At 44.4% G+C, this 25762-nt stretch overlaps 1 protein-coding gene across 8 annotated transcripts in view; it reads right to left on the bottom strand.

The window, feature by feature from the left end:
• TBCK (TBC1 domain containing kinase) overlaps positions 1–25762 on the bottom strand; it is a 433115-nt gene that overhangs the window by 318767 nt on the left and 88586 nt on the right. For all 8 annotated transcript variants that reach the window (XR_004540454.1, XR_004540453.1, XM_033956547.1 and 5 more), the window contains exons 13-14: positions 22861–22910; positions 19862–19991 (exon numbers count right to left, since the gene is read on the bottom strand). Coding sequence is in view for 6 of the 8 variants with exons in the window: in XM_033956547.1 (XP_033812438.1) it covers positions 19862–19991; positions 22861–22910 (180 nt within the window). In the remaining 2 variants the exon portion in view is untranslated. The remainder of the gene's footprint in view (positions 1–19861; positions 19992–22860; positions 22911–25762) is intronic.

Here is a 25762-nt window from a genome sequence, read left to right as displayed (position 1 = left end):
TGAACTGTGGATGCCATGTGACCCAAGAGGACCATCATGTGTCTCACTGAGATGGACGGGCGAGAAGACACCGACTGGCAGAGTAGAAGAAGAGCATCCATGCGCTGAGGAGGAAGGAACGCTCGAAGTTGGATGGTATCCAGGACCGCCCCGATGAAGGGGAGAGTCTGGGTGGGCTGAAGATGTGACTTGGGAAAGTTGATCTCGAAGCCCAAGTTCTGCAGAAAACCAATCGTAGTCAAGGTCGCCGAAATGACCTCTGGGGCCGACGGGGCCTTGATGAGCCAGTCGTCGAGGTATGGAAACACCTGGAGACCCATGTTCCGGAGTGCTGCGGCCACCACCACCAGACACTTCGTGAAGACTCTGGGCGAAGAGGAAAGGCCAAATGGAAGCACTCGATACTGCAGATGTAGATGTCCCACCCGAAATCTGAGGAACTTGCGGGAGGCCGGATGAATCGGGATGTGAGTGTAGGCCTCCTTGAGGTCCAGAGAGCATAACCAATCGTTCTGCTCGAGGAGGGGATAGAGAGAGGCAAGGGTCAGCATACGGAACCGCTCCTTGACCAAAAACTTGTTGAGGACTCGAAGGTCCAAAATGGGCCGCAGATCGCCCGTCTTCTTCGGAACCAGGAAATATCGGGAGTAAAACCCTTGGTTCTGCTGATCTAATGGGACTGGCTCGACGGCCCGAAGCCGAAGCAAGGCCTGAGCCTCCTGGAGAAGAAGGGCGGTCTGCGTTAAGTTGGAAGGATACTCTCTTGGAGGGTGGTCCGGGGGGACCTGTTGGAAATGAAGAGAGTATCCCTCTCTTACGATGGTAAGGACCCAAAGGTCTGTGGTGATTGACTCCCATCGATGACAAAAATGATGGAGACGACCCCCTATGGGAAAAACAGGGGAAGACAGAACGTTGGTTATGCTCCCTGGAAGAGAGTCAAAAAGGCTGAGTAGCCTTGGGAGCAGCCGGCATCTGAGGCTTCTGCTGAGTCTTCTGCGGAGGCTGTCTCTTCGCAGGTTGTCTCGCAGGAGGAGTCTGCCTCGGTTGATAACGCCGCTGGTAAATTTGAGGCGGTCTAGAGGGACGAGACTGCTGAGGCTTCGGTTTAGGACGCAGAATAGACTGAAAAGACTTTTCATGGTCCGACAGCTTTTTAGTAACAGTTTCTATAGACTCATCAAATAGATCCGCTCCTGCACAAGGTACATTTGCAAGTCTGTCTTGGAGGTTCGGATCCATATCGATGGTTCGAAGCCACGCCAGGCGACGCATGGCCACCGAACATGCCGCAGCTCGAGCCGAGAGCTCAAAGGCATCGTAGGAGGATTGCATCAGTTGAAGGCGTAATTGGGACAGGGTCGCCACCACCTCTTCAAACTGGAAACGAGCCTGAGCATCGATGAAAGGAATGAACTTGCGGAGCACCGGCAAGAAAAAATCCAAGTATGAAGAGAAGAAAAAGTTGTAGTTGAGTACTCGAGTCGCCATCATCGAGTTCTGATAGATACGTCTACCAAACTTATCCATCGTTCTCCCCTCTCTGCCCGGAGGCACGGAAGCATAGACTTGGGAGGGATGAGAACGTTTGAGAGAGGACTCGACTAGAAGGGACTGATGAGAAAGTTGAGCTCCCTCAAACCCCTTGTGGTGAACGATGCGGTATCGAGCATCCAGTTTACTGGGAACTGCAGGCAAGGAATACGGTGTCTCAAAACAGCGCATGAAAGTCTGGTCCAGCAGCTTGTGTAGAGGAAGCCGAAGTGTCTCCGCTGGAGGGTGAGGTAAATGCATGGTGTCCAAATACTCTTTAGAATATTTGGACCCAGTGTCCAAAGTCACATCCAAGTCATCCGCCATCTGTCGGAGAAAGGATGAGAAAGACAGTTGGTCTGCCAAGGCCGGCCGACGAGACGGGCTAGAAGACGTGGAAGCCTCCGGGTCCAGGGAGAGCTGAGATCGGCATGGAGAATAGGAGGCAGATGGTTCCTCATACTCCGGCCCCTCCGGCTGGGACACATCCGACGAGGAGTATCCCAAACGCTGCTTCTTCTTCTGCGGAGACACCTCCGAATGACGTGAGGAGTGCCGAGAAGAGTGCCGAGATCGATGCCCCTCCCGGTGACGGGACGGAGAACGAGATCTTCTATGCATCGATTGATCCTTCGAAGCCTCAAAGGAATGGATAGGGCTCGATGCAGTGGATCGCAGAGGTGGCAGAGATGCGGATTCACGCAGCGCCACCCATGTCTGGTATGGAGTGCGGAAGAACTCCTCCTGCGATGCAGTATGCCCAGGACTACGATTATCAGGAGCCGCCCTAGCACCCTGTTGGCGTGGAGGTGTGATGGGCTCCAAAGGTGGCATCTCAGGAAGGGAAGCCCTCCTGGAGGATTCCGCCGCCCTCCGCCGATCCCCCTCGTCGAGCAGAGAGATCGAACGACGAGGAGGAGGGGGAGGGGGCGGACCGCCCTCTGAAACCGGGGTCGGAATCTCACCGTGAATGTTGGCGATAAGCCGGGGTCCCATAGTGCGCATAAGCTCGACAAACTGAGCTTCTAGCAGGGATCGAAGCGAAGCCGATATGGAGGGATCCGCACCGAAAGGGGGTCCTCCTGCACGGTCTTCGCGTTCCTTCGTGGCCAAGTGCTTCTGCTTGCTAGCTTTAGGCACTTTGATGACCACGGGAGGGACAGTGGAAGGCGGTACCTGAACCGAGGAGACGGAGGCAGGTGCCGATGCTGAACTCGAAGCTGAAGCCGGGGCAAACGATGCGGGCTTCACGATGCTCGATGCAGGAATCGCAGACGTAGGTTCGAATGGACCGGCGAAACCTCTACAGCCGCAGTAGCAGAGATGTCCTTGGCAGTCTCCATCTTGAACATCGACTCCCAGAGCAAGCAGCGCCGCTTAAATGAGCGCGCAGTGAGCGTGGAACAAGGCCGGCACGATTTCGGAACGTGTTCCGGACCAAGACACTGAAGGCAGCGTCGGTGTGGGTCCGTCAGCGAAATCGCACGCTGGCACTTGCTGCACTTTTTAAAACCGGTGATTGGTCGGGACATAGGCCGGAAAATCGACGCTGCAAGGTCGAAGCCGCTAGGCCGCAGCCACGAGGCCGGCCCGGCCGAACCGCCGGAAGAAATAATTTAAAGTTTTTGTTTTTTTTTTTAGAAAAATAAAGTAAAATTGAAATAAAGTCAAAGAAATAAACAGAAACGCGGGTTAAAGAAGGCAAAAAACTGAAATTCAGTCAGCGCAGAATGAAGACAAACTTCTCAGCTCCGCGGAAAGAAAAGAACTGAGGAGACACGCCCGGTACATCGGGCGGGAAGGCACTGGCGCATGCGCGGTGCGGGCATCTCGAAACTTCTAAGTTTCTTCAAGCAAGACATGCTTTCAAGATGTCCGTGTCGGGGCTCTGTCGGATGACATCACCCACTAGTGAGAATACCTGCCTGCTTGTCCTGGGATAAAAGATGTTACAGGGTTTGAAATAAGGGGGCTGAACAGCGTTATACAGATATCACCCCCCCTCCACCCATGAAGCAGCAGGATGTTTCTATTCTATTCTTATTTATTTATATTCCGCACTATTCTCACAATAGATTCTAGCCGGATAACAACAATTTAAAAAACATTGTGTCCTTACAAAATTATTCTTTTAACAATCATTAAAAATAAAAAGTTTTAAACAATTTTTTAATGATATAATAATAATAATAATAATAAACTTTTCTTAGTGCAGTTGGAAGAACATTCCAAACCTTTGTTCCTATAAACTCAAAAGATTTTTTCATCAAAAATTTTAAACCACTATATGAACTCATTGAATAGCCAAGCCTCAATGACTTGTTATACCTGGAGGTACCTCTATTTATTGGGAAAGTTATATACTTCATTAAACCTTCTGGTCCCATTCCATGCAACAATTTATATATAAGTACATACAATTTAAAATTTACTCTCTTCTCAATCTGCAACCAATGTAATTGAATCAGAAGTGGAGAGTAACCCAGTCATATTTTTGCTCTAAAAATCAAACGTACAACCGTATTTTGAAGCAATTGCAGCCTATTTTTTAAATTCAGTGTAACACCAGAATATAAAGAATTATAGTAATCCAGCTGAGGCAGTACGATAGCTTTTACCACTGTTTGAAAACTCTCTAAAGATAAAACTCTCTAAAGATAAATTTGCCCATAATTGGTGCAAATGAAAAAAAAGGCTCTCTTTGCCAATCCATTTATTTGATTCTCAAATGTCAAACCACAATCCAAAATAATTCCCCAAACCCTAGATTTCTCTTCTATCATAAGAATTTCTCCAATACTTAGTACTGAGCAGAATGAATAGTTCAGAGACATCCTCCCAGGTAGTTGTGGTAAAATTTGAGCTGTATCTTTTAAGACAATAGGCAGCAAGCTAGCTGAGAACAAAGGGGGAACCAAAACTACTTGTTCAATCTTGCATCAAGGCTATACATTATTGTGAATACACATGACTTCTAACATTGGGGGAGGGAGGCGCAACAGAAAAGAAGGATAAAAACTGGTGCTTAACACAGCAGGGGAGGTCTGTCATGGGATGTGTTCCTCCTGTTTGTGTCTTGTATCTCTGTGTTATCTGTGAGTTAATGCCTCATACCAGAATAGTAATTAAAGTTTATGTTTCATCTTATTTTTATATAACTTTTCTAACTTTTCTTAGTGTTGTATGAGTGTGCACTAACTGAATAAAGTGGATTATTAGCTGTGATTTTCATGGTATGGTGTGAGTGTTCTTTCCTTGGTATTGCTGGTCAGTTGTAAGTGTGTAGGGAAAGTGGCTCCATAACTATGAATTCTCTGGGGCTCGCCTAGGTCCCTCACAGGTGGTCTGAATATCACAATTTTCAAGGTTCTGGATTTCTGAATCCTATTTTTTGAATTTGTACTGTATATTTTATTTTCCCTTTGTCATTTTTAGCCTGTTCACTGAACTTTCACCACAGCAAAATAAACAAAGAAAAAATAATTAAATTCCTTCATTTCTTTAGCATGAAAACACATACAAATAAATCAAAGATACTATCAAAAATGTAACAGAAAAGTACCAAGTAACAGAAAAGTACCAAGTCTACACTTAAGTGCAAGCAAAACCCCACTTGCAGATCTGAAAATAAAATGCTCTCTTTTTTCAGGATGTCTAGACCCAGTTCCTGGGAAATGTAATTTTCTGTGAAGAGAAAATTTATCACAAGGGAGGAATGAAATTTTTTAAAAAAAGAACACACTGGCTGGAATCAAAGATGGACAGATGAAACCCTCAGGTTTGGAAGCTACAAATGCCCGAGTCTGCACTAATATGTGGAACAACTATGCTTTAATGCTTGTGTAGTAATTGCTAAATTTAAGTTACAGTATCTAGGGTTACCATACATCCACGAAAACCTGGACATGTCCTTTTTATACACTGTCCGGGTGTCCAGACAAGTTTTTTAAATTGGGAAGTCTGTCCGGGGGTTTGGCAAGGCCATCTTATATCAGGCCCCCCTCCCCCATCACACACACATACACAGCCTGAGGATGTCCTGAAACCACTCATGTCCTAGGTGGCCTCTAGGCCTCTTCACTCCATTCTCATGGAGTCTCAGAAAAACCTGTCCTCCCAGAGACAGGGGATAGGCTGAGCTAAATCACGGAAGGGAACCAGGAGAGATCGTGCAGGGGATAGCAGAGTCACGATAAGCCTCCCTGCAGCAGACTGTGAAGGGAGTGAGCCATACGGCATCTGTCATTTCACAGGCAGATGGGAAGGCAACGAGTCAGATACTTGGTCAGGGGTTCTCTCTCTCCGGGGGCTCTGTGGCCTGACTGGGATCTAAAGGAACAATAATATGGGTGAGGGAGAGGCTCTGCATGCTGTTCAAGAGGGAGCTGAGCTGACCCTTCACAGCACATCAATCTAATCTAATCTAATCTAAACCTTAAGTTTATATACCGCATCATCTCCATGAGAATGGAGCTCGACACGGTTTACAAGAACTTAAAATAGTGGGTAGAGAAGAAGAAAAAGGATTACATGAACTTATGTGTAGAAGGGGGGAGAGAAAGGGGGGAAGGATAGAGCTACAATTTGCTCAGGTTTTCAGTTGTTTGCGGAATAACTGAAGGGAGCTCAGGTTCCGCAGCGGGGTGGTGAGGTCGTTCCAAAGACCTGTGATTTTGAAGAAAAGGGATTTTCCCAGTTTGCCTGAATAGTGGATGCCGCGTGGAGAGAGGAAGGCTAGTTTAAGCCTTTGGGCAGTTCTGGAGGAGTCGGGACTGGAGGAGTTGAAAGACAGTGGGATAAGAGGAGGCAGGATTCCGTGAATGATCTTGAAAGCCAGGCAGGAACATTTGAAATGGATTCTGGAGATTATTGGGTATTCTTCCGGGTTTGCCGCATGGAGCTGCCACTCATGGTATTGTGTGGGTTTCCGTGCAGCTGGAAAAGCCAGAGATTGAAGGAGCTGAGCACATTCCTAGTGGTGGGAGCCTTCGGTGGCAGGAAGGTGCATATGGTGGATGATGAAGGTAAGAGAGGGGGAGCTACCAGACTCTATGTAAGCAGGCCCTGCCAAACTGGGTGGGCTTGCGGGTCAGCTCTGGGGATGTGGGGAGAGGCTGAAGAGAGAGAGAAGCTGTGCAGTGCACATAATCCAGGCTTTGTGTTCCCATTATTTTATATGGGTGGTTGGGGCTGGGGGGGGAGAGGTTATGGGTGGGGTCATGTGTCCTCTTTTTTGCCTCACAAATATGGTAACCCTCACAGTACCATACCTTAATAACAGATTGTAAAAGATTATTAATTACTAGAGTAAAACAAGAAACTTTCTAGGATGCAGAGTCTCGAGTTAATTCTATTTATTAATTTACTTTATTTGTAATTGGTTACAGAAGTATGCTGGGCTGTATAAAGAGAGGTGTAGCCAGTAGAAGGAAGAAGGTGTTGATGCCCCTGTACATGTCATTGGTGAGGCCCCACTTGGAGTATTGTGTTCAGTTTTGGAGACCGTATCTGGCAAAGGACGTAAGAAGACTTGAAGCGGTCCAGACTCCGCCCACTAAGTTCTGCTCTCCGAATCTACTTCTCCTTCTGACTCCGCCCACTAAGTTCTGCTCTCCGAATCTACTTCTCCTTCTGACTCCGCCCACTAAGTTCTGCTCTCCGAATCTACTTCTTCTGACTCCGCCCACTAAGTGAACATGCCAGCACATGTGCTATTTACTGGGCTTGCTTGCGGCACATACTCTTAAAGCTATTAATTTTCAAGCACTCATTGCACTTTATTTTTAACTGTCCCTCACTTCACAATTTTAAAACCTAGCCAAGAACGGCCTTGTTCCTTGCTGTTTTGACCTGTGTTCCGCACTTGTAAGTAACTGTTGTTTTAACTGTGATTCATCTTTGTATGCATTTTTATGGTTAACTTTTATCTTGTCTTGCTTTTACAGTTTGCTCTCCAAATCTACTTTTCCTGCCACCGCAAAGCGGCGGCGCTTCTGACTCCGCCCACTAAGTGTACGTGCCAGCACATGTACTATTTACTGGGCTTGCTTGCGGCGCATGCCAAATGAGCGCGCTTAGGAGCAGGTATTGCTCCTTAGTGCACTCCTTTGTGCGCCTCCTGAGTGTAGCCTTATCTGGTTTTGCATCATAGGTCTCTTAGCCTTCTTTCACCCCTTGAATCTCTACTCGCCTCTTCCATTTGCACGGAATACTCGCAATAGATATTATGACTCCCTCTTTCTTCAAAATTCTAGTTCAATTAGGGCACCATCCCCCTCGATTTCACAAATATAACTTATCTACATCTCCTCAGAGGTCAAACTTAATTTATCTTTCTTCTCCCAATCTTTCTCCTCCCGTTCTTCTTAATGCATTCCACTTCAGTCTTATTAATGTTCGTTCGTTAAAATCTACGATACAGTGTTACAAAATGAATTCGATCTGCTTTGCATTATTGAAACCTGGTTAGTTGATGAAGAAGAAAGTTACCTCTCTCGTTCCCGCCCTTCAGGATACTGTTACCGATACAATCATCGAAAAGGTAAAAAAGGAGGTGGTTTAGCTATAATCTACCGGGAAGGCCTAATTACAAACTTAGAATTTTCCGTTGATAACAGCACTTTGGAATATCTTCAGTTCAGCTTAAATTTTGGTTCCCCTACAGCAGGGGTGTCCAATGTCGGTCCTCGAGGGCCGCAATCCAGTCGGGTTTTCAGGATTTCCCCAATGAATATGCATTGAAAGCAGTGCATGCACATAGATCTCATGCATATTCATTGGGGAAATCCTGAAAACCCGACTGGATTGCGGCCCTCGAGGACCGACATTGGACACCCCTGCCCTACAGATTATTACTACTCTATCTCCCTCCTCCGGTCAGTAATCAAACCTTAATGCTGCTTCAATCAGTTGTTTTTTAATTCTGCATTTCTTCCTTTAACCCAGTTATTTTAGGTGACTTTAATGTTCACTTTGATGATCTATCTAACCATGTCACCTCGGAATTACTGACATTATTGAAGAATCTAAATCTTTCTCCTCTGTTACAATGCCCCACACATATAGCTGGACACTCATTAGACATGATCCTCGTACCAACTTCACAGAAAGATCATTTCCAAATTAAATCTTGCACCCCATTGCCCTGGTCCGATCATTTTCTTATTTCTTTTTCCCAGGTTCCTAAGCTTAAATCGCTAAACATCAGCCCCAAGATCATATGCTCTTGCAATTATTCAAAATTAAACGACACAACCATTTCCTCCCATTTTCAATCTAACATTGCACAAATGTCAGAAGCTCCAATTGAGGAGAAATTAACTTCATGGATAAACTCCATTACCAAACTCCTTGGATAAACTCCATTACCAAACTCCTTGATACAGTTGCTCCCATCTTTACTCAACACATTTCCCCATGTAAGCAGAAAAACCTCTGGTATTACATTACATTACATTAGTGATTTCTGTTCCGCCAATACCTTGCGGTTCAAGGCGGATTACAAAAGAAGTTATCTGGCCATTTCCAGAGGAATTGAATAGTAGAGCGATTTGTTACAGAGAATTGGGATGAGTCTTGCGGTGTTAGTTTGTCTTCAAGGATGTCTTGAATAGAAAGGTTTTAATTTCTTTTCTAAACGATTTGTAGTCTGTAGTCGTTATCAGTAAATTGGAGAGTTGGTAGTCTAGTTTTGCTGCTTGAGTAACTAGAAGGCTGTCGTACAGTTTTTTTCGTTTGACGTCTCTGATTAGGGGATGAGTGAACGGTTTGTGCGTTCTCCTGTGTCTGGTTGAGGTAGTTTGGATTAGGCAGTTGTTTAGGTAGGCTGGGCTGTCTCTATTTAAAGTTTTAAATAGTAGGCAGTAGAATTTGAATTGTACTCTTGCTTGTATTGAGAGCCAGTGTGAATCTAGGTACGCCGCCGTGATGTGATCGTGTTTCCTCAGTGAATAGATACGTCTTAGCGCCGTATTTTGAACAGTTTGTTGTTGTTTTATCATGGTTGTGGGGCAGGGGAGACAGAGTATGTTGCAGTAGTCTAGAAGACCCAGGACTAGGGACTGGACCAAGAGCTGGAATTGTGTTCTGTCGAATAATTTTCTAACTTGCCTTAAGTTTCTTATGACCCCAAATGATTTTTGTATTGTTTTGTTGATTTGCGGTTGCATGGTACAGCGTCTGTCAATTGTCATTCCTAGAAGTTTTAGAGTGGGTTGTATAGGGTATGTGATTAAGTTTATTACTAGATTTGTTATAGTTGGGGTTCTATTATTTTCGAGGAGAATGAATTTTGCCTTGTCTTGTCTGGGTTCAGTTTCAGTTTGTGATTATTCATCCATGTTGCAACTGTTTCAAGTGTCCTGTGTAGTGTGTCTGTCATGGAGGACGTTGGATGGTCAAAAGGAAGGAGAATGGTGATGTCATTTGCATAGCTATAGGAGGTTAAGCCTAATTTGTCCAGGCAGGTGCCGAGGGATACAATGTAGAGATTGAAGAGAGTTGGGGATAGTGGAGATCCTTGGGGTACGCCGCAGGGGTTGGACCATGGTTCTGATTTTTCTTTGTTCAACTTGACTCTGTAGGTTCTGGATTGTAGGAAGCCTTGAAACCATGTGTGAACCTTGTCTGTTATTCCTATTGTTTCTAGTATTTGTAGTAGGATGTTGTGGTCTACCAGGTCAAATGATGCGGTGAGATCCAGCTGTATAATCAGCATTTTTCTACCTGTGCTGAGGTGTTGTCTAGCTGTGTCCAGGAGGGAACCTAGTAGTGTCTCTGTGCTGTAGTTAGTTCTGAAACCTGATTGTGTAGGATAGAGTATGTTGTGGTCTTCTAGGTAGTTGGTGAGGAGTTTGGCTACCAGGCCTTCCATTAGTTTGACAGAGTGGTATTGAGGCTATGGGTCTGTAGTTGGATGGTTGGTCTGTTGCTCCTTTAGGTTTGGAGTGACAACGATTTCGCTGAGGTCTTGCGGGAAAATGGCATCTGTGAGCATGGTTTGTATCCATTGTAAGAGGAGAGCGCGGAATTTGGTACTGGAGGATTTTAATAGGTATGGAGGGCAGTGGTTGAGATCGCAGGTTGCATGGCTGTATTTTTTGTAGAGTTTGTGGGGAAGTGGAACCAGGTTCTGTCTGCCGCTGCTGAATCTTTTTCTGGAGGGGGCATTTTGATCTCTTCTAGGTGGGTTGGGCTTCCGGAGAGGGTGGCTCTGGCAGTTGTGATTTTGTTTTTAAAGTATTCAGCTAAAAGTGTAGCTGAGGGGGGAGGGGTTCTGTTATTGGTCAGATAGGGTTTGGTGTCTGTGAGTTCTTTTAGTATTAGGAATAATTTTTTTGTGTCTTGGGTTTCTTGGCCTATTAGGTTGGAGTAGTGTGTTTTTCGTTTAGTTTCAGTTTGTATTGTTGGTTTAGTTTTTTCCATGCTGTTTTTGTGGATTCTTGGTTATTCTTTCTCCATTTTCTTTCTAGTCATCTGCATTGTCTTTTGAGTAGGAGTAATTAGCTATCAAACCATATGTCTGATCGTCTGCTAATTCTGATTTTTGTTTGTATTGGGGCTAGCTCGTCTAGGGTAGCTGTGCTTAGCTTGCATCATTGTGAGACGAAGTCCTTGGGGTTGCATTCTTGGATTGCTGCATCTGTTTTAGTCCAGAATTTGGAGGGGGTTGATGTATTTACGAGAGTTGTAGGTTGATCTTTGGGGTTTTGGTTTGGTTTTGTTTTGGGCCCAATTGCGGTTGAAGGAGTATGTGTAGTGGTCTGACCAGAGGGATCTAGACTACTTTCCATTTGATGTTTGAATCTCTGGCAGTAAGGGCTGTTGGGTCATGAAGGCTGTTATGTCTAGTTGGTGACCTTTTTCATGTGTGATTTGTGGGTCTAAAATCTTGTATGTTAGGGCTTCAAGGAATGACAGTAGGTTTTCTACTTGTTTGGAGGATTGGTCTTCGAGATGAAGGTTTAGGTCTCCTAGGATTAGGTTGTAAGTTGCTGTTAGTGAATTTTGGTATATAAAATCTTCAAATTCGGGTCTAGTTGTGTTCCAATTCCCTGGTGTTATGTAGCAGAGCATGCAAGTTATGGATTCTTTTAGTGCGGTGCATGAGAGTTGGCAGGCTAGTAGATCCATGTAAGGGTTGGACGTTTTGGCTAGTATAATAAGATTTAGGGAACTTTTGACTATGATGGCTAGACTTCCTCCTCTTTTCTTTCTCTGCAAACCACTGTTATTTTGTATCCCTTGGGGCAGACTTCTGTTATCCTGGGATATGAGTCTGATGTAAGCCAGGTCTCTATGAGGAAGAGGCAGTCCAGATTTTCTTTTTCTATCCAGTCTTTTATGTGTTCTGTCTTAGGGCCTAGAGCTCTGATGTTTATGTAGGCACATGTAAGTGTTGTGTATTCTGTTTGTGCACTGCTTATTGTTTTTGGATAGATGAGTGGTCTTGGGTAAGGATGTGGTTTGGTCATGGAGGGATTTGTTGGTCTTCTTCCCCATGTTGGTGTGATGGTGTGGTGTCCATCAGTGGTGTACCTAGGGTATGTGGCACCCGGGGCCCATCATTTTTTGACATCCCCCCCCCCTCCATGTAAAAAAATATTTTTTGTAATGACCATGAAATGGAATAAATGGTCAGAATAGAAACAGGCAGTGAAAATTTTCTTATATTCCAAACATAACATAACATAAATTATGTCTGAATTGTCATGACATCAGAAGTACATATGGAGTAGTTGCAGGTGATGCTTGGGACAGTTCTGATTGTGTTAGTTCGGTTTTATGTGTTTTTTGAATAGAAGGGTTTTTATTTCTTTTTGAAGGTTTTGCAGTCTGTGGTCAATGTCAATTGGTTGTAGAGTTGGGGGTCGAGTGTTGCAGCTCGAATGGCTAGGAGGTTGTCGAACAGTTTTTTTCTTTTGACGTTTTTAGTTGGAGGGTGTGTGAATGGTGCGTGAGTTCTCCTATGTCTGTTTGAAGTGGATTGAATTATTTAGCTGAAGAAATTAGTTACCCCCTCATCCAACACACATTAATTCTCTTCCATTTTTGTTCCCATTATAAAAAAACACTGATAAGTTCCCAGAAAAAAAATACATTAAAATAAGAAGTGAAAACAAAGGCCCCTACAGATGAGAACATAACATAAGAATAGCCTAACTGGGTCAGACCAATGGTCCATCATGCCCAGTAGCCCATTCTCATGGTAGCCAATCCAGGACACTAATACCTGGTCAAAACCCAAAGAGTAGCAACATTCCATGCTACCGATCCAGGGCAAGCAGACACTTCCTCCATGTCTTAAAAACAGATTATGGACTTTTCCTCCAGGAATTTGTCCAAATCTTTCTTAAAACCAGCTACACTATCTGCTTTTACCATAACTTCTGGCCACTTCATTTTTAAGTTTAGATCTTTCCTTTCAAACAGAGACCTTGCTAGATGTCAAATACAGCACAAGGTAACTTCACATGGACTTAGCTGTGCAGGAAATGTGAATCTCCTCATACACCCACCATATAGTGCAAAAATGTGCAAAGGTCTGTTTTTTTCTTTCGATCACTACATAGCCTAATGCCACACAAGCAGCGCTGTTACAAACATATTCTGTAGGTCAATGCTAAGGATAACAAAGTTTCCTTCCTTGGACCAGAAGGAGATACTGATAAACCACTGGAAGAGATCCCAAAACAACACCCAAAGACCCACTCAGTGTGTGAACCAGTTGAGTGGAGTGGACTAACTGGGGGGTGGAAATGGGCCCGGAGTTTGCTCAGCAGAATTTCCCAGACCACCTCTTCCTCTCAACACATTGACACACTGCCACCACCACTACTAGGAACACCTCACTGGGTAGGCCAGCTATGCTATAAACTTTATAAAAAACATTATTATATTTTCTTATAAAGCACATATTTTAACTGAACTCTCTGACATCCTCAGCCTTTCCATTCACAAAAATAGAAGGAAGAAAAGTTCCCATATCCTGCTGTCTCATGCCCCCGGCCTATACAATATTTTTTTTCTGCAGACCCTTCAAAAGTCTGACCAAATCCTCGTTTCACTTGCATTATAAAGTACTGAGGATGCCATCTCTCCCCAATCCCAGGTCCTAAAGTCTAAGACAGTAGCGCAAACTAATGCTGCCAGATTCAGGAAAAAAAATTTCGATTCGATTCAGCCTATTGAATTGGTTTTTCAATTCGATTTTCCTGCCCAGTTGGGTGATTTTTTTCAAAACTCCTGGTGGGTTTTATAGCTTTTTCACCCCCTTTGGTTTCTCCTAACCACACTGGCGCTGTGGTGTAAATAAAATAAAGAAACAAAAAGGACTTTTCCTCTCTCTGTTAAATCCTAGCTCATGTTTGCGGTCCAACACCAGCTCTGGCAGGATACACATTTCAAATCTGACATATTATAATCACAAAACAGAAAATAAAATTAATTTTTCTACCTTTTGTTGTCTGGTTATATTTCAAATCTTGTTGGTCCAAGGCTCTGGTTTTCTTCTGATAACTTGCTTGCCAGGGTCTCCTTCTTTCTTCTTTCTGCATGCTAACCATCCATCTGCCAACTCTGTCCTCCCTTTCCATTTCCCTTCCCTCCCCAGGAAGTTTGGTATCTTTCCTTTTTTTCATCTCCCTCCACAGATCCACCTTTTCTTAACTACCCTTTCATCCGGCATCTCTCTCTCCTTCCCCAGAGTCCACCATCTCTCCCTTTCTTTTCCCAATTACCCTCCTATCCAGTATCTCTATCCCTCCTCCACACCATCCCTTGTGTCCAATTTCTCTCCCTTTCTGTTCCTTCCCTCCCTAAATCCCATGGTCCATCATCTTTCTCCCTCTCCTCTATTTTCAGACCCATTATTTCTTCCTCCTCCCCCAAAGTTTGGCATATGCACGTCTCTTTGAACACCCCCTTCCCTCCGTGTACTTCTAAACCAGGGTCCCCCCCAAAGGCCTGTCCCCCCTTAAAGGTCTGCCTGTCCCCCCTTGTAGGCCTGTCCCCCCCTTGAAGGCCTGCCCCCCCCCCTTGAAGGCCTGCCTGCCTGTCCGCCCCCTTGAAGGCCTGTCCCCCACCTTGAAGGTCTGCACCCCCCCGAAGGCCTGTACCCCCCCGAAGGCCTGTACCCCCCCTTGAAGGCCTGTCCCACCCCCTTTTAGGCCTGTCCCACCCCCTTTTAGGCCTGTCCCACCCCCTTGTAGGCCTGTCCCCCCTTGTAGGCCTGCCTGCCTGTCCCCCCCTTGAAGGCCTGTCCCCCCCTTGAAGGCCTGTCCCCCCCTTGAAGGCCTGCACCCCTTGAAGGCCTGCCTGCCTGTCCCCCCCCTTGAAGGCCTGTCCCCCCCTTGAAGGCCTGCACCCCCTTGAAGGCCTGCACCCCCCAAAGTCCTGCACCCCCCCTGAAGGCCTGCACTCCCCCTGAAGGCCTGTCCCCCCCTTGAAGGCCTGTCCCACCCCCTTGTAGGCCTGTCCCACCCCCTTGTAGACCTGTCCCCCCTTGAAGGCCTGCCTGCCCCCCCCCTTGAAGGCCTGTCCCTCCCCCTTGAAGGTATGCACACCCCCCCGAAGGCCTGTCCCCCCCCTTGAAGGCCTGTCCCCCCTTGAAGGCCTGCCTGCCTGTCACCCCCCTCCCCCTTGAAAGCCTGCCTTCCTGCCTGCCCGCCCCACCCCGAAGGACCGCTCGCCCCCCTGGCCTCCCCGCACCACCTATGAAGCAGCACTACCTATGCTCCCGGCCTTGCCGTTCAATCCCCCTCCTTCCACCCCCGAAGGACCGCTCGCCCCACTGACCTTCCTGCACCACCTATGAAGCAGCCGCAGCAGGATCGCGATGTCAGCGATCCCTGCGCTGCTTAGGCGCTGCTTCCTGCGCCGCAGTCCCGCCCCTCCTCTGACATCAGAGGAGGGGCGGAACCGCGGCGCAGGAAGTAGCGCCCAAGCAGCTCAGGGATCGCTGACATCGCGATCCTGCTGCGGGCTGCTTCACAGGTGATGCAGGAAGGTTAGTGGGGTGAGCGGTCCTTCGGGGGTGGGGGGTGGGACTGAACGGCAAGGCCGGGAGCACCCCCTCAGGGCTGGCACCCGGGGCGGACCGCCCCTCCCGCCCCCCCCTTGGTACGCCACTGGTGTGCATAGGTCTGGTAATTTATGTGCCTGTCCACTGTGGTTCTCCTGGTTGGGTGGTGAATTCTGCTTGTAGTTGTAATAATTGGAATTGGGGAGATATTGTTTGCTGTTGCTTTCCAGTTGGTTAGGAGTAGGATAATCACTAGGATAGTTTGCGTTTGTTTTTGTGTTGCAGGCTTCATTGTGCACGATAGGAGGTAGGAGTTGTAGAGCGTGCAGTTGTAGGTGGTTCTCTGGGTTGGAGAGGTTTTGTTTGTTTTCTTTTTTGGAGAAGAAAAGGAATGTCGCAAGGTTTTTAAAAAAAAAAATTTAAGAGAAGAAAAGGAACGTCGCAAGGGCCATTGGGGGTGGAGTTGGCCTCACACACCCGACCAACTCCTTCCCTTGCGGCTGCTGAGGCCCGGTCGGGTTGGGGCAGCTCTCGAGTCAAGCGGAGCTGCCCTGAAGAGAAGAAACTTTTTTAGGTAGGGAGCGCCGCAAGGGCCGTTGGGGGTACTCCAACTTATTGCTAATCAAAAAACAGTTACGTTCTCTGGAAAGAAAATGGAGACATAATAAAACTTTACATAATTTAAATAAATTCAAAGAACAAGCTAACTATTACAAATCAGAAATTAATAAATTCAGAAAAGAATACTACTCCAAACAAATAAAAAAGCTAGGAATTCCTCTACATTATATGCAATTGTTAGATCTCTTACAACACAGAAGTCTGAGCAACAATCATCCACTTCAATCCCAACAGCTTAAGCTATCGCCTCTTACTTTATCAATAAAATTCAAAGCATTAGAACCTCCTTTTCACAAACAAGCGTCTCTAAAGAAATCTCAACCACAGTTAATTCAGAAGTTTCATCAATTGTATCACCACCTACGGTGCTTCCATATTCAAAATGTTCAAGATTTTCCTTACCTACTCTCCAAGATCTCCAGAGAACTTTGAACTCATTAAACCCAAAAGGTTCCAACTCTGAGATTCTCCCACCTTTTATACTAAAACGTTTTTTCTCATTTTTTGGTCAGGACATTTTAAACTTGGTACATATCAGTTTGGGTACTGGAACAGTCCCAAAAAGGTGGAAAGAATTCATCATTTATCCAATACTGAAAGATCGCAAAGTTAGCTCACTCGACGTCTCGAATTATCGCCCAATCGCAAATATTTCATTTTTTGGCAAAACTTGTCGATAAAACTGTTTTCCGACAAATATCAGACTTCATCGAACAAACTAATGTTCTCCACCCAAATCAGACTGGATTCCGCCAACACTACTCAACTGAACTCTCTCTTATCGGGCTAACTACTAAAATTCTTTATCACTTAGACCAGAAGTGTTCAACCTTTTGGCTTCCCTGGGCCGCACTGGCCAAAAAAAATGTTTCTGGGGCTGCACAAATGTGCAAACGCTGCAGCAAGACAGAGGAAGGAGCCGGCAAGACGGTAAACACTAGGGGGCAGCAAAGGAAAAGACTACATTGCCCTTGACCGGGGCCGCACAAAATAGTTCCCGGGGCCGCAGGTTGGACACCCCTGACTTAGACCATCATCAGTCTGTGTTACTTATCTCATTAGATCTCTCATCAGCTTTTGACACCATTGACCATAAACTTCTCTTATCACTATTACAAGACGTTGGCATTACAGACCAAGTCCTTGACTGGTTTTCCTCTTTTTTCACAGATCGGATTTCTAAGGTTGTATTTAGCTCAACCTCTTCAGACTCTTTCACAACAGATTACGGTATACCGCAAGGTTCAATTCTATCCCCTTTGCTTTTTAATATTTTCTTAGCTCCTCTACTAACTCTATACCAATCTATTGGTTTCACAACATTTGCCTATGCAGACGATGTCCAATTAGTACATCCAATAGACCTAAATAATCCGAATGAAATTACCATCATTAACGAAAAACTAGAAAAGATTAATTCTTGGCTTGATGCGCACATGCTCTCCTTGAATATTAATAAATCAAAATTAATGATTTTTCCTTTCAAAGACGGCCTCTCTCTCTTAACCCCTCTTAAACTCAAAAATCTCCCTATCAAAGCTGTACCTTCCTTAAAATTATTAGGAGTCAGCTTCACTGCAATCTTACTTATCACTAACATATCAGCACAGTGGTCCATCAGTGCTTTCATCGACTACGTATGATTAAAACTCTAGCAAAACTATTAGAGCCTGCATCTCTGAATATTCTAATCCATTCACTGGTCATCTCTTGCTTAGATTACTGCAACGCCCTTCTTAAGGGCATCACAAAAAAAGAAATAAACAGGCTTCAAATGGTTCAAAATACTGCAGTAAAAATTTTATTTAACACAAAGAAATATGATCATGTTACACCTCTTTTGTCCAAAGCTCATTGGTTACCTAAAGGATCACTTATAAAATTCTACTACTAATCTTTAAAACGAAAGCAAATAGTTAGCCAGAATTTATCAACAACTTACTTATCCCCTATAATCAATCAAGGACCCTATGATCTACCGCACATAATCTCCTCACTGTTCCCTCATTGAAACATATTAGTACAATGAGGAACACGATTTTTTCTGTAATTGCTCCTTTCCTTTGGAAGAGCATCCCCAAATACTTGCGGGAAAATACATCACTGATCAAATTTAAAGAAATGCTAAAGACATTCTTATTCCGCGATGCCTTTGTAACCTAAACTGTCCTTTTAAGGAAGACTTAGTTTTTAGAAAAAATTTTTAGTATTACTTCCCCATCCTTCTGTTTTTCCCTTTAAGTATTTTCTTTTCTTTCTATTAATTGGAGTACCTATCCCCTCTTCCCTTTTGTTCCTGTTTGTTTTTGTCCTTGAATCGTTTTTTCCCTTGGTCTGTTTTAGATTAAATTATACTTTTATTGGTATATTGCTATGGCATTTTTGTACACCGCCTAGAAGTCTCGAGTAGGTGGTATAGTAAATTTTAAATAAACTTGAAACTTGATGAAAATGATAAGAGGCCCTGAATATGTATACCCTAGAGGAAAGGAGGGACAGGGGGGATATGATTCAGATGTTCAAATACTTGAAGGGTATTAACGTAGAACAAAATCTTTTCCAGAAAAAGGAAAATGGTAAAACCAGAGGACATAATTTGAGGTTGAGGGGTGGTAGATTCAAAAGCAATGTTAGGAAATTCTACTTTACGGAGAGGGTGGTGGATGCCTGGAATGCACTCCCAAGAGAGGTGGTGGAGAAGAAAACGGTGACGGAGTTCAAAGAAGCGTGGGATGAACATAGAGAATCTAGAATCAGAAAATAATATTAAATATTGAACTAAAGCCAGTACTGGGCAGACTTGCACGGTCTGTATATGGCCGTTTGAGGAAGGATGGGCTGGAGAGGGTTTCAATGGCTGGGAGGGTGTAGATGAGCTGGAGTAGGTTTTGACAGAGATTTCAGCAGTTGGAACCCAAGCACAGTACCGGATAGAGCTTTGGATTCTTGCCCAGAAATAGCTAAGAAAAAAAAATTTAAATTGAATCAGGTTGGGCAGACTGGATGGACCATTCGGGTCTTTATCTGCCGTCATCTACTATGTTACTGTTACATACTGCCTGCAAGCATGAAAGCTATCGAAGCAGAGTATATTCAGACACAGTAGGTATTTTTCTGTTTCTGCACAGCTCAAAATCAAGGTGCTGTGATATGATGAGGAGGGTAAAAGTGACATGCCCAAAATTACAAAGAGCAGCAGTGGGATTTGAACTGAGCACCCCTAGCTCTCAGCCCACTGCTCTAACCATCAGGCTACCCATCACCACACTGCAAAACATGCTTACTATTTTCCCATTTTATTAATAGCTTACTTGAATTCTGACATATACCTTTCTACTTTCATATGGACTATAAAGACCAGACTTAAAAAAATTAAAGCATTTTCCCATTCTGTGCTGAGAACAAACATCTTTTTAAAAATAGGGTCCAATAGGACAATGGGACCTTTGCTGAATTATTTCTGTTCAAACACGTTCCACCTCTAATCTGTTGGCACTGAACTAATCTAAATGTCAGGAGCATTACTTTATATGAAAAGTGACCAGTTATTTCAATCCAAATTCTAGTATACCCTAAAGCAAGCTAAACAGGATTGTCATTTCTGAAAAGGCACTCTGATAACCATGAAGACAACCTTTACAATGATTTTAAGCGTGTGTCCAAAAGTGACACCAAGGGGGACCCTACCTTCAGCAGCCTGTCAAACAGAATAATCCTGTTGAGCTGGTACTCCGTGTCCCGCTCACGTATGATCAAAGGAAGAGTGGCAGCTGCAGACAGCTCATTAGCACTACCTGAATGAGGTAAATTGGACTGGCTGCAAAGAAACACACAGCAATGTTTTATTTACTTCCTATACAGCTTTCCATGCAAACGCATGCAGTATTTCAGAAGCTTGCATTCAGCTTGCTTTGGCAATTGGCAGGTGCTCTTCTCACGCGCATGCGCCTACGTTCCACGCAATCTTTTTCTCTCTCAACTCCCTCCCCTTCAGTCACCACCAGTCACACCCCCAGCCACGTGAGGTCACTTTTAACCAATGAGCGCAGGCCGGTGAGCTGCGGCTGTGGCTGTATAGGAGCACACCCCAGAAATCAAGAGAGGGAAGGTGCCGGTGAGCTGCGGCTGTATAGGAGCACACCCTAGAAATCAATAGAGAGGGAAAGGTGTCTGTTCCTCTCTACCTGAGAAATCTACTATTCTCCGTGCTGCTTGGCTGTGATAATGGGTTGGCCCGGGGCTGTCCTTTCCTGCAAGGCTCGCCGCCGGTGCCAGTAGTGGCAGCAGCAGAAGAGAGGGATTAGCGCTTCGCTGAGTGTGCTGCTGAGAGGGGAGGGGAGACGAGACATGCCGGTGAGGATCCGGTACAACCTGGTGGAGGATGGAGATGCATCGTCCTGAAGCAGGGGGCAGCTGTACGGTGACCCCGACAGAAGGAAGTGATCCTGCTGAAGGGGCTGCGGCACCCTGGCATCATCCAGGCAGGTACCCACCCCAGGGCCACCATAGCAAACCTTGGTTGTGGAACGAATCGTTTGAGTTTACATTATGGCCCATGGGGAACTTTGCTTTGATATATGAGTGCTTTGGATTACGAGCATGCTTCTAGAACGGATTATGTTCGTAAACCAAGGAACCACTGTATTTATATATTTTTTAATACGGACTTACTGATTTAAAGCTACACAGTTGATGGGGTCAGGACCAACACCATCTCCTTCTCATACCACTCTCCCACTTTTGCTGCTGCTGCTTTCCCAAAGCAGCAGTAGCAGTGGAAACAAACTAAAACAGATGGTTTGTGGGACCTTCCCTTATGTACCCGCGGCTGCTGGCCAGCCCTCTCAAACTTTCACTTCTTCCAGATTAGAGCTGGCAGCCATGGATATGTATGGGAAGGTCCTGCTGGTTTGGTTTGAGTTTGCCGCTATTGCTTCAAAAGATCAGCAGCAGCAGCGGTGAGGATACTAGGGGGCAGTCACTGGTGGATGTGGGGTGGGAGAAAGAAAGGGGCAGATACTGGTGGATGTGGGGTGGGTGGCTGGGGGGCAGATGATGATGGAAGATGGGTGAGGGTAGAAGTGGGGTGGGAGAAGAGAGAGGGGTAGAATCTGGTGGAAATGGGGTGGGGGAGGGAGAGAGAGTGCAGATTTTTTACAGAAGTCGGAAGATGCTGAATGGAAGATGAGGGGAAATAAGCTGTATAGAAGGAGGGAGACAGGAAGGAGATGATGGAAGGGGGTAGTGAAAGAGGAGAGAGGGGGAAGAGACACAGCAGGGAGATGCTGGTGGAAGGGGAAACAGTGTGGAGATGCTGGATGGAAAGGGGGAGAGAGGAGGCAGCCACTGTATAAAAGGGGGCTGATGATGGATGGAAGAGGGGAGAGAAATAAGCAGATATTTGGGGGGGATAAACAGGAAGGAGGGAAATAATGATGCAAGGAGAAAGAAAGGGTAGATATAGGAGACAAACACTGTATAGAAGGGGGAGAGAGAGAGCAGAGTTAGTGAAAGACTGAGAATAAGGAGAAGTAAAATAGGAGAGCCAGGGTGATGGAAAAAGATAGAAAGCTGCTATTAGACTGTAAAAAAGAGTGAATTTGAAATCTAGATAGTAAAAATGAGTTAAATATAGACAGAGGTAGAAAAATAAATTAAAGAAAGCTGAAAGGTTAAGGAGGAGAGAAAAATCCTTGCAAGGGACTTAAAATGGAGGAAAGCAGTAACCAGAGAAATAAAAAGGCCCAAAAATAATTTTATTTTTAATTCAGGATAAAGTAGTATGGCACCCATGTTTATAAACGTTAAAAAATAGAATTAAGATATCATCTTTTCATTGGACTAATTTTAATACATTTTTGACCAACTGTCTCAGGTCAGGGCAGCTTACTGTCTTAACCTGGGGAAGGAGGTGTTGTAGCCCTTTCAATAAAATAGCTTATTTTCCATTTTTTCCAAATTACAAATTAAGAAAACGAATCAAATCATATCATATCGAAAAACTTTTTCCTGAATCGGATGGAATTAGTGCATGTATGTGTTCCATACAATTCAAACAAAAGCTCCAGTTATGCTATGCTATCTTGCCAGAACATTCACGCTGTGTTATGTTCTAAAGATAACACAGCATAACTGAAGGTTTTGTTTGAATTGTATGTTTTATTTTACCCCAGCTCCACTATTGTGGAATGTATTTAATTATTATCCTACAAATATTAAGTATTTAAAAAAGGAGAGTATGACACAAGTAAAGCAATATATGAAACTGCAAATTGTGCCAGCACATATCGCAGGACCCCACAATTACCCACATGGTAAAATTATGCAATGTAAGAGGATCTTATTCTTCTATAAATGGGCAAGTAATTCATGCCACCTTTTATTATTTCACTTTAATGTGAAGAACTAGGGAGAGTCCAGTCTAAAGTTAATCAATCAAACTTATCTGGCTAACTCTAGGTCTGCAATATGGCTGGCCACAGTTATCCACGTAATATTGGCTTACCAGATTATCACTGCTGCTGGACCAAACCCTGGCAATACACCCAAGTTTTGCCTTATTCTGTCCAGATAAATGTTGACAGAGTAACAATTGTCCCAAATGAAATTGGGCCAGTCAGCAGGGGAGAAATTTGAGACAGGATTTGCATGGCTAACTTCCAAATGCAAGATTAAGGTGTACTTACTCATCTTCCAGCAAAGGGTAGAATGCTTCCCCTGGAACATCCTTCAGCCTCTGTGAATTTATACAAATTGTTAGCAGACATTCTAAGCATTAATAGAATCATGTGAAAAATAAGTGTGAGCGTACATGTGGGTTCCACTCTTATATGCTGAAAGACTGGAGAAACTGGGGCTTTTTTCCCTGGAGAAGCGGAGACTTAGAGGGGATATGATTGAGACTTATAAGATCATGAAGGGCATAGAGAAAGTGGAATGGGACAGATTCTTCAAACTTTCGAAAACTACAAGAAAGAGAGGGCATATGGAAAAATTAAGAGGGGACAGATTCAGAACCAATGCTAGGAAGTTCTTCTTCACCCAACGGGTGGTGGACACCTGGAATGCGCTTCCAGAGGGTGTGATTGGACAGGGTACGGTACTGGAGTTCAAGAAGGGACTGGACAACTTTCTGAATGAAAAAGGGATAGAAGGGTATAGATAGAGGGTTACGTATGGGTCTGGACCTGATGGGCATTGCGTGAGCGGACTATTGGGCATGATGGACCTCTGGTCTGACCCAGCAGAGGCACTGCTTATGTTCTTATGATATCACCTCCTTAAACAAGAACCAATTTTGAAAAGCTTGTATCTTTGGTAGAACTTGCCTAAAAACAGTATTACATGCTATGCAAACAAAACAGCACTACAAGATTAAGAAATGGTCAGAGCACAACAGAAAATATGGAGCGAGACTTGTTTAAACTTTTTTTATGAATGCAACATTTAAAAGGGTGCTACTTTCCTGTCAGAATCCCTTTATTGTAAAATTTTGCATGAACCTATATTTCACATCCATCGTTTTTTTTAAACAGGTGCATGCTCTTCATTCATTTTTTGGGAAAAACACTCTTAGGGGTCTTGGTGCACTTCCTAGTTATTAGTCGTCTTGATTATGGGCATATTCTTTACTGTGGACTATAATCATCTATCATAAAAAAATATCCATAATGTCCATAAGGAGCAAAATCAAAATATTATTACTCTGGTCTGCCTATAACATGATCACATAACCCCCTACTTTTTTGCTGAACAATGGCTTCTGTGTATCGAGGGCACTTTAATATCTTACTTCTTCCACAAAGCGCTTTCTACACCAGTGTACCATCCTACCGTAGTAATCTCTTACTTCCTCTAGTGTCTTCTTGTTCTAGAAGTTCTCAACATGTGAATCTTTGTCATCTGCCATATGCACCCAATGATGAAATTACAAGTTATGCCACCAGACACCAGTTTATTAAACAAGCTAAGACAACAACTAGGGGGAGATGGGAGGGTTGTGAGAATATCTGCCTGCTGTCCCTGATAACACCTGGTACAGGTAAGTAATTGTGCTTTATCCCAGGACAATCGGGCAGCATGGGACTCCCTAGCTGAAACCCAGTGGATAGTGGGTAGTTGGCATCTAAGTAGAAAATAGATTTTGGAGAACTGATTGACCAAACCAGCTATCCCATCTGGAATGAGTGTCCAGACAGTAATAGGATGTGAACGTATGAATTCAGGATCAAAGTAGCTGCTTTACAATTATCCTCAATGGGAGTTGAATGGAGGAAAGCCACTGAAGCTGCCATTGCCCTAACTTTGTGTGCCCGAGCATAGCAAAACGAGATGCAGTCAGCTAACCAAGTAGAAATAGTTAGTTTGGTTACAGGAGTTCCTAATCTGTTAAGATTATATCAGATGAACAGTTGAGGAGAAGGCAAAGTTGGGATAATGGTGGCTATATTCTCTAGAAGTATGTCAAAAAGATTGAGAAGACTTATGCTATGAAGAGGTCTGATCCTTTTTTATTTATTCAATTTTCCATACCGTTCTCCCACGGGAGCTCAGAACGGCTTACATTAATTTATTCAAGTACTCAAGCATTATTCCCTATCTGTCCCGGCAGGCTCACAATCTATCTAATGTACCTGGAGCAATGGGGGGATTAAGTGACTTGCCCAGGGTCACAAGGAGCAGCTTGGGTTTGAACCCACAACCTCAGGGTGCTGAGGCTGTAGCTTTAACCACTGCACCACACACATTGGCTTTTATTATGCTTTTGTGGAGGAGCTTTAGAAGATGTCAACATTGCTGGATAACGTCTTTCATAAGAAAAAGAAGACTGCTTTGAGTAATATGGTCTTCAGGAAGCTTGAGGCTTTGAAGACTTAGAAGAAGAAAGGATAGACATACTTTGCTCATGGCGAGTTCATTTTTGTGTGGTTTCTTCAACTTTATCACCAAAAAGTTCTTCACTTGTACATGGAATATTTGCCAACTGTTCCTGAACATTTGAATCCAGATTGGAAACCAGAAGCCAAGCTTGGTATCTCAAGGCTATGGATAAGGCTGATGACTGTAATGTCGAATGCATCAAACACAGACCGTGCCATAAATTTTTCAGTCTAGCAGATTGTGGGTTATCTCCTGAAAATCAGAGAGACGATCTTAAGGAAGAAACTCTTCAAATTGAGTTGGATGTTAAACCAACTGTTTCATGTAAAAATTATAACTAAGCATCCGACTGGTGAGCATAGTATTCTGAAAGAGGCAATGGCCAAATCTATCCAGAGTGCGGCCCTCTCTCCCTGGTGGTGCACTGGCATGTGGTCTGGAACTAGCCGACTTCTTCAGTGCAGATTCAACTAATCTAATCTAATCTTCTATTTGTGAGTGGCACAAACCTATACAAGCTCTAGGCGACTGAAGAATAAACAGGGAGGGAAGGGGGAGAAGAAGGGGGAAGGGGACATATAGGAGGAAAGGAGAAAAGGCAGATATTAATTAAATGGCAGAGGTAAGTTTTCAGTTTTTTTTGGAAGAAGTATAGTTGGCTTCCTTTCTGAGAGATCATTCCAGATTTTTACTCCCAGATAGGCAGGC

This window comes from Geotrypetes seraphini, chromosome 1, assembly GCF_902459505.1.
Source record: "Geotrypetes seraphini chromosome 1, aGeoSer1.1, whole genome shotgun sequence".
NCBI classification, from domain to species: domain Eukaryota; kingdom Metazoa; phylum Chordata; class Amphibia; order Gymnophiona; family Dermophiidae; genus Geotrypetes; species Geotrypetes seraphini.
The sequence above is the reverse complement of the archived record's forward strand: the minus strand, read 5'-3'. Positions and strand labels throughout refer to the sequence as shown.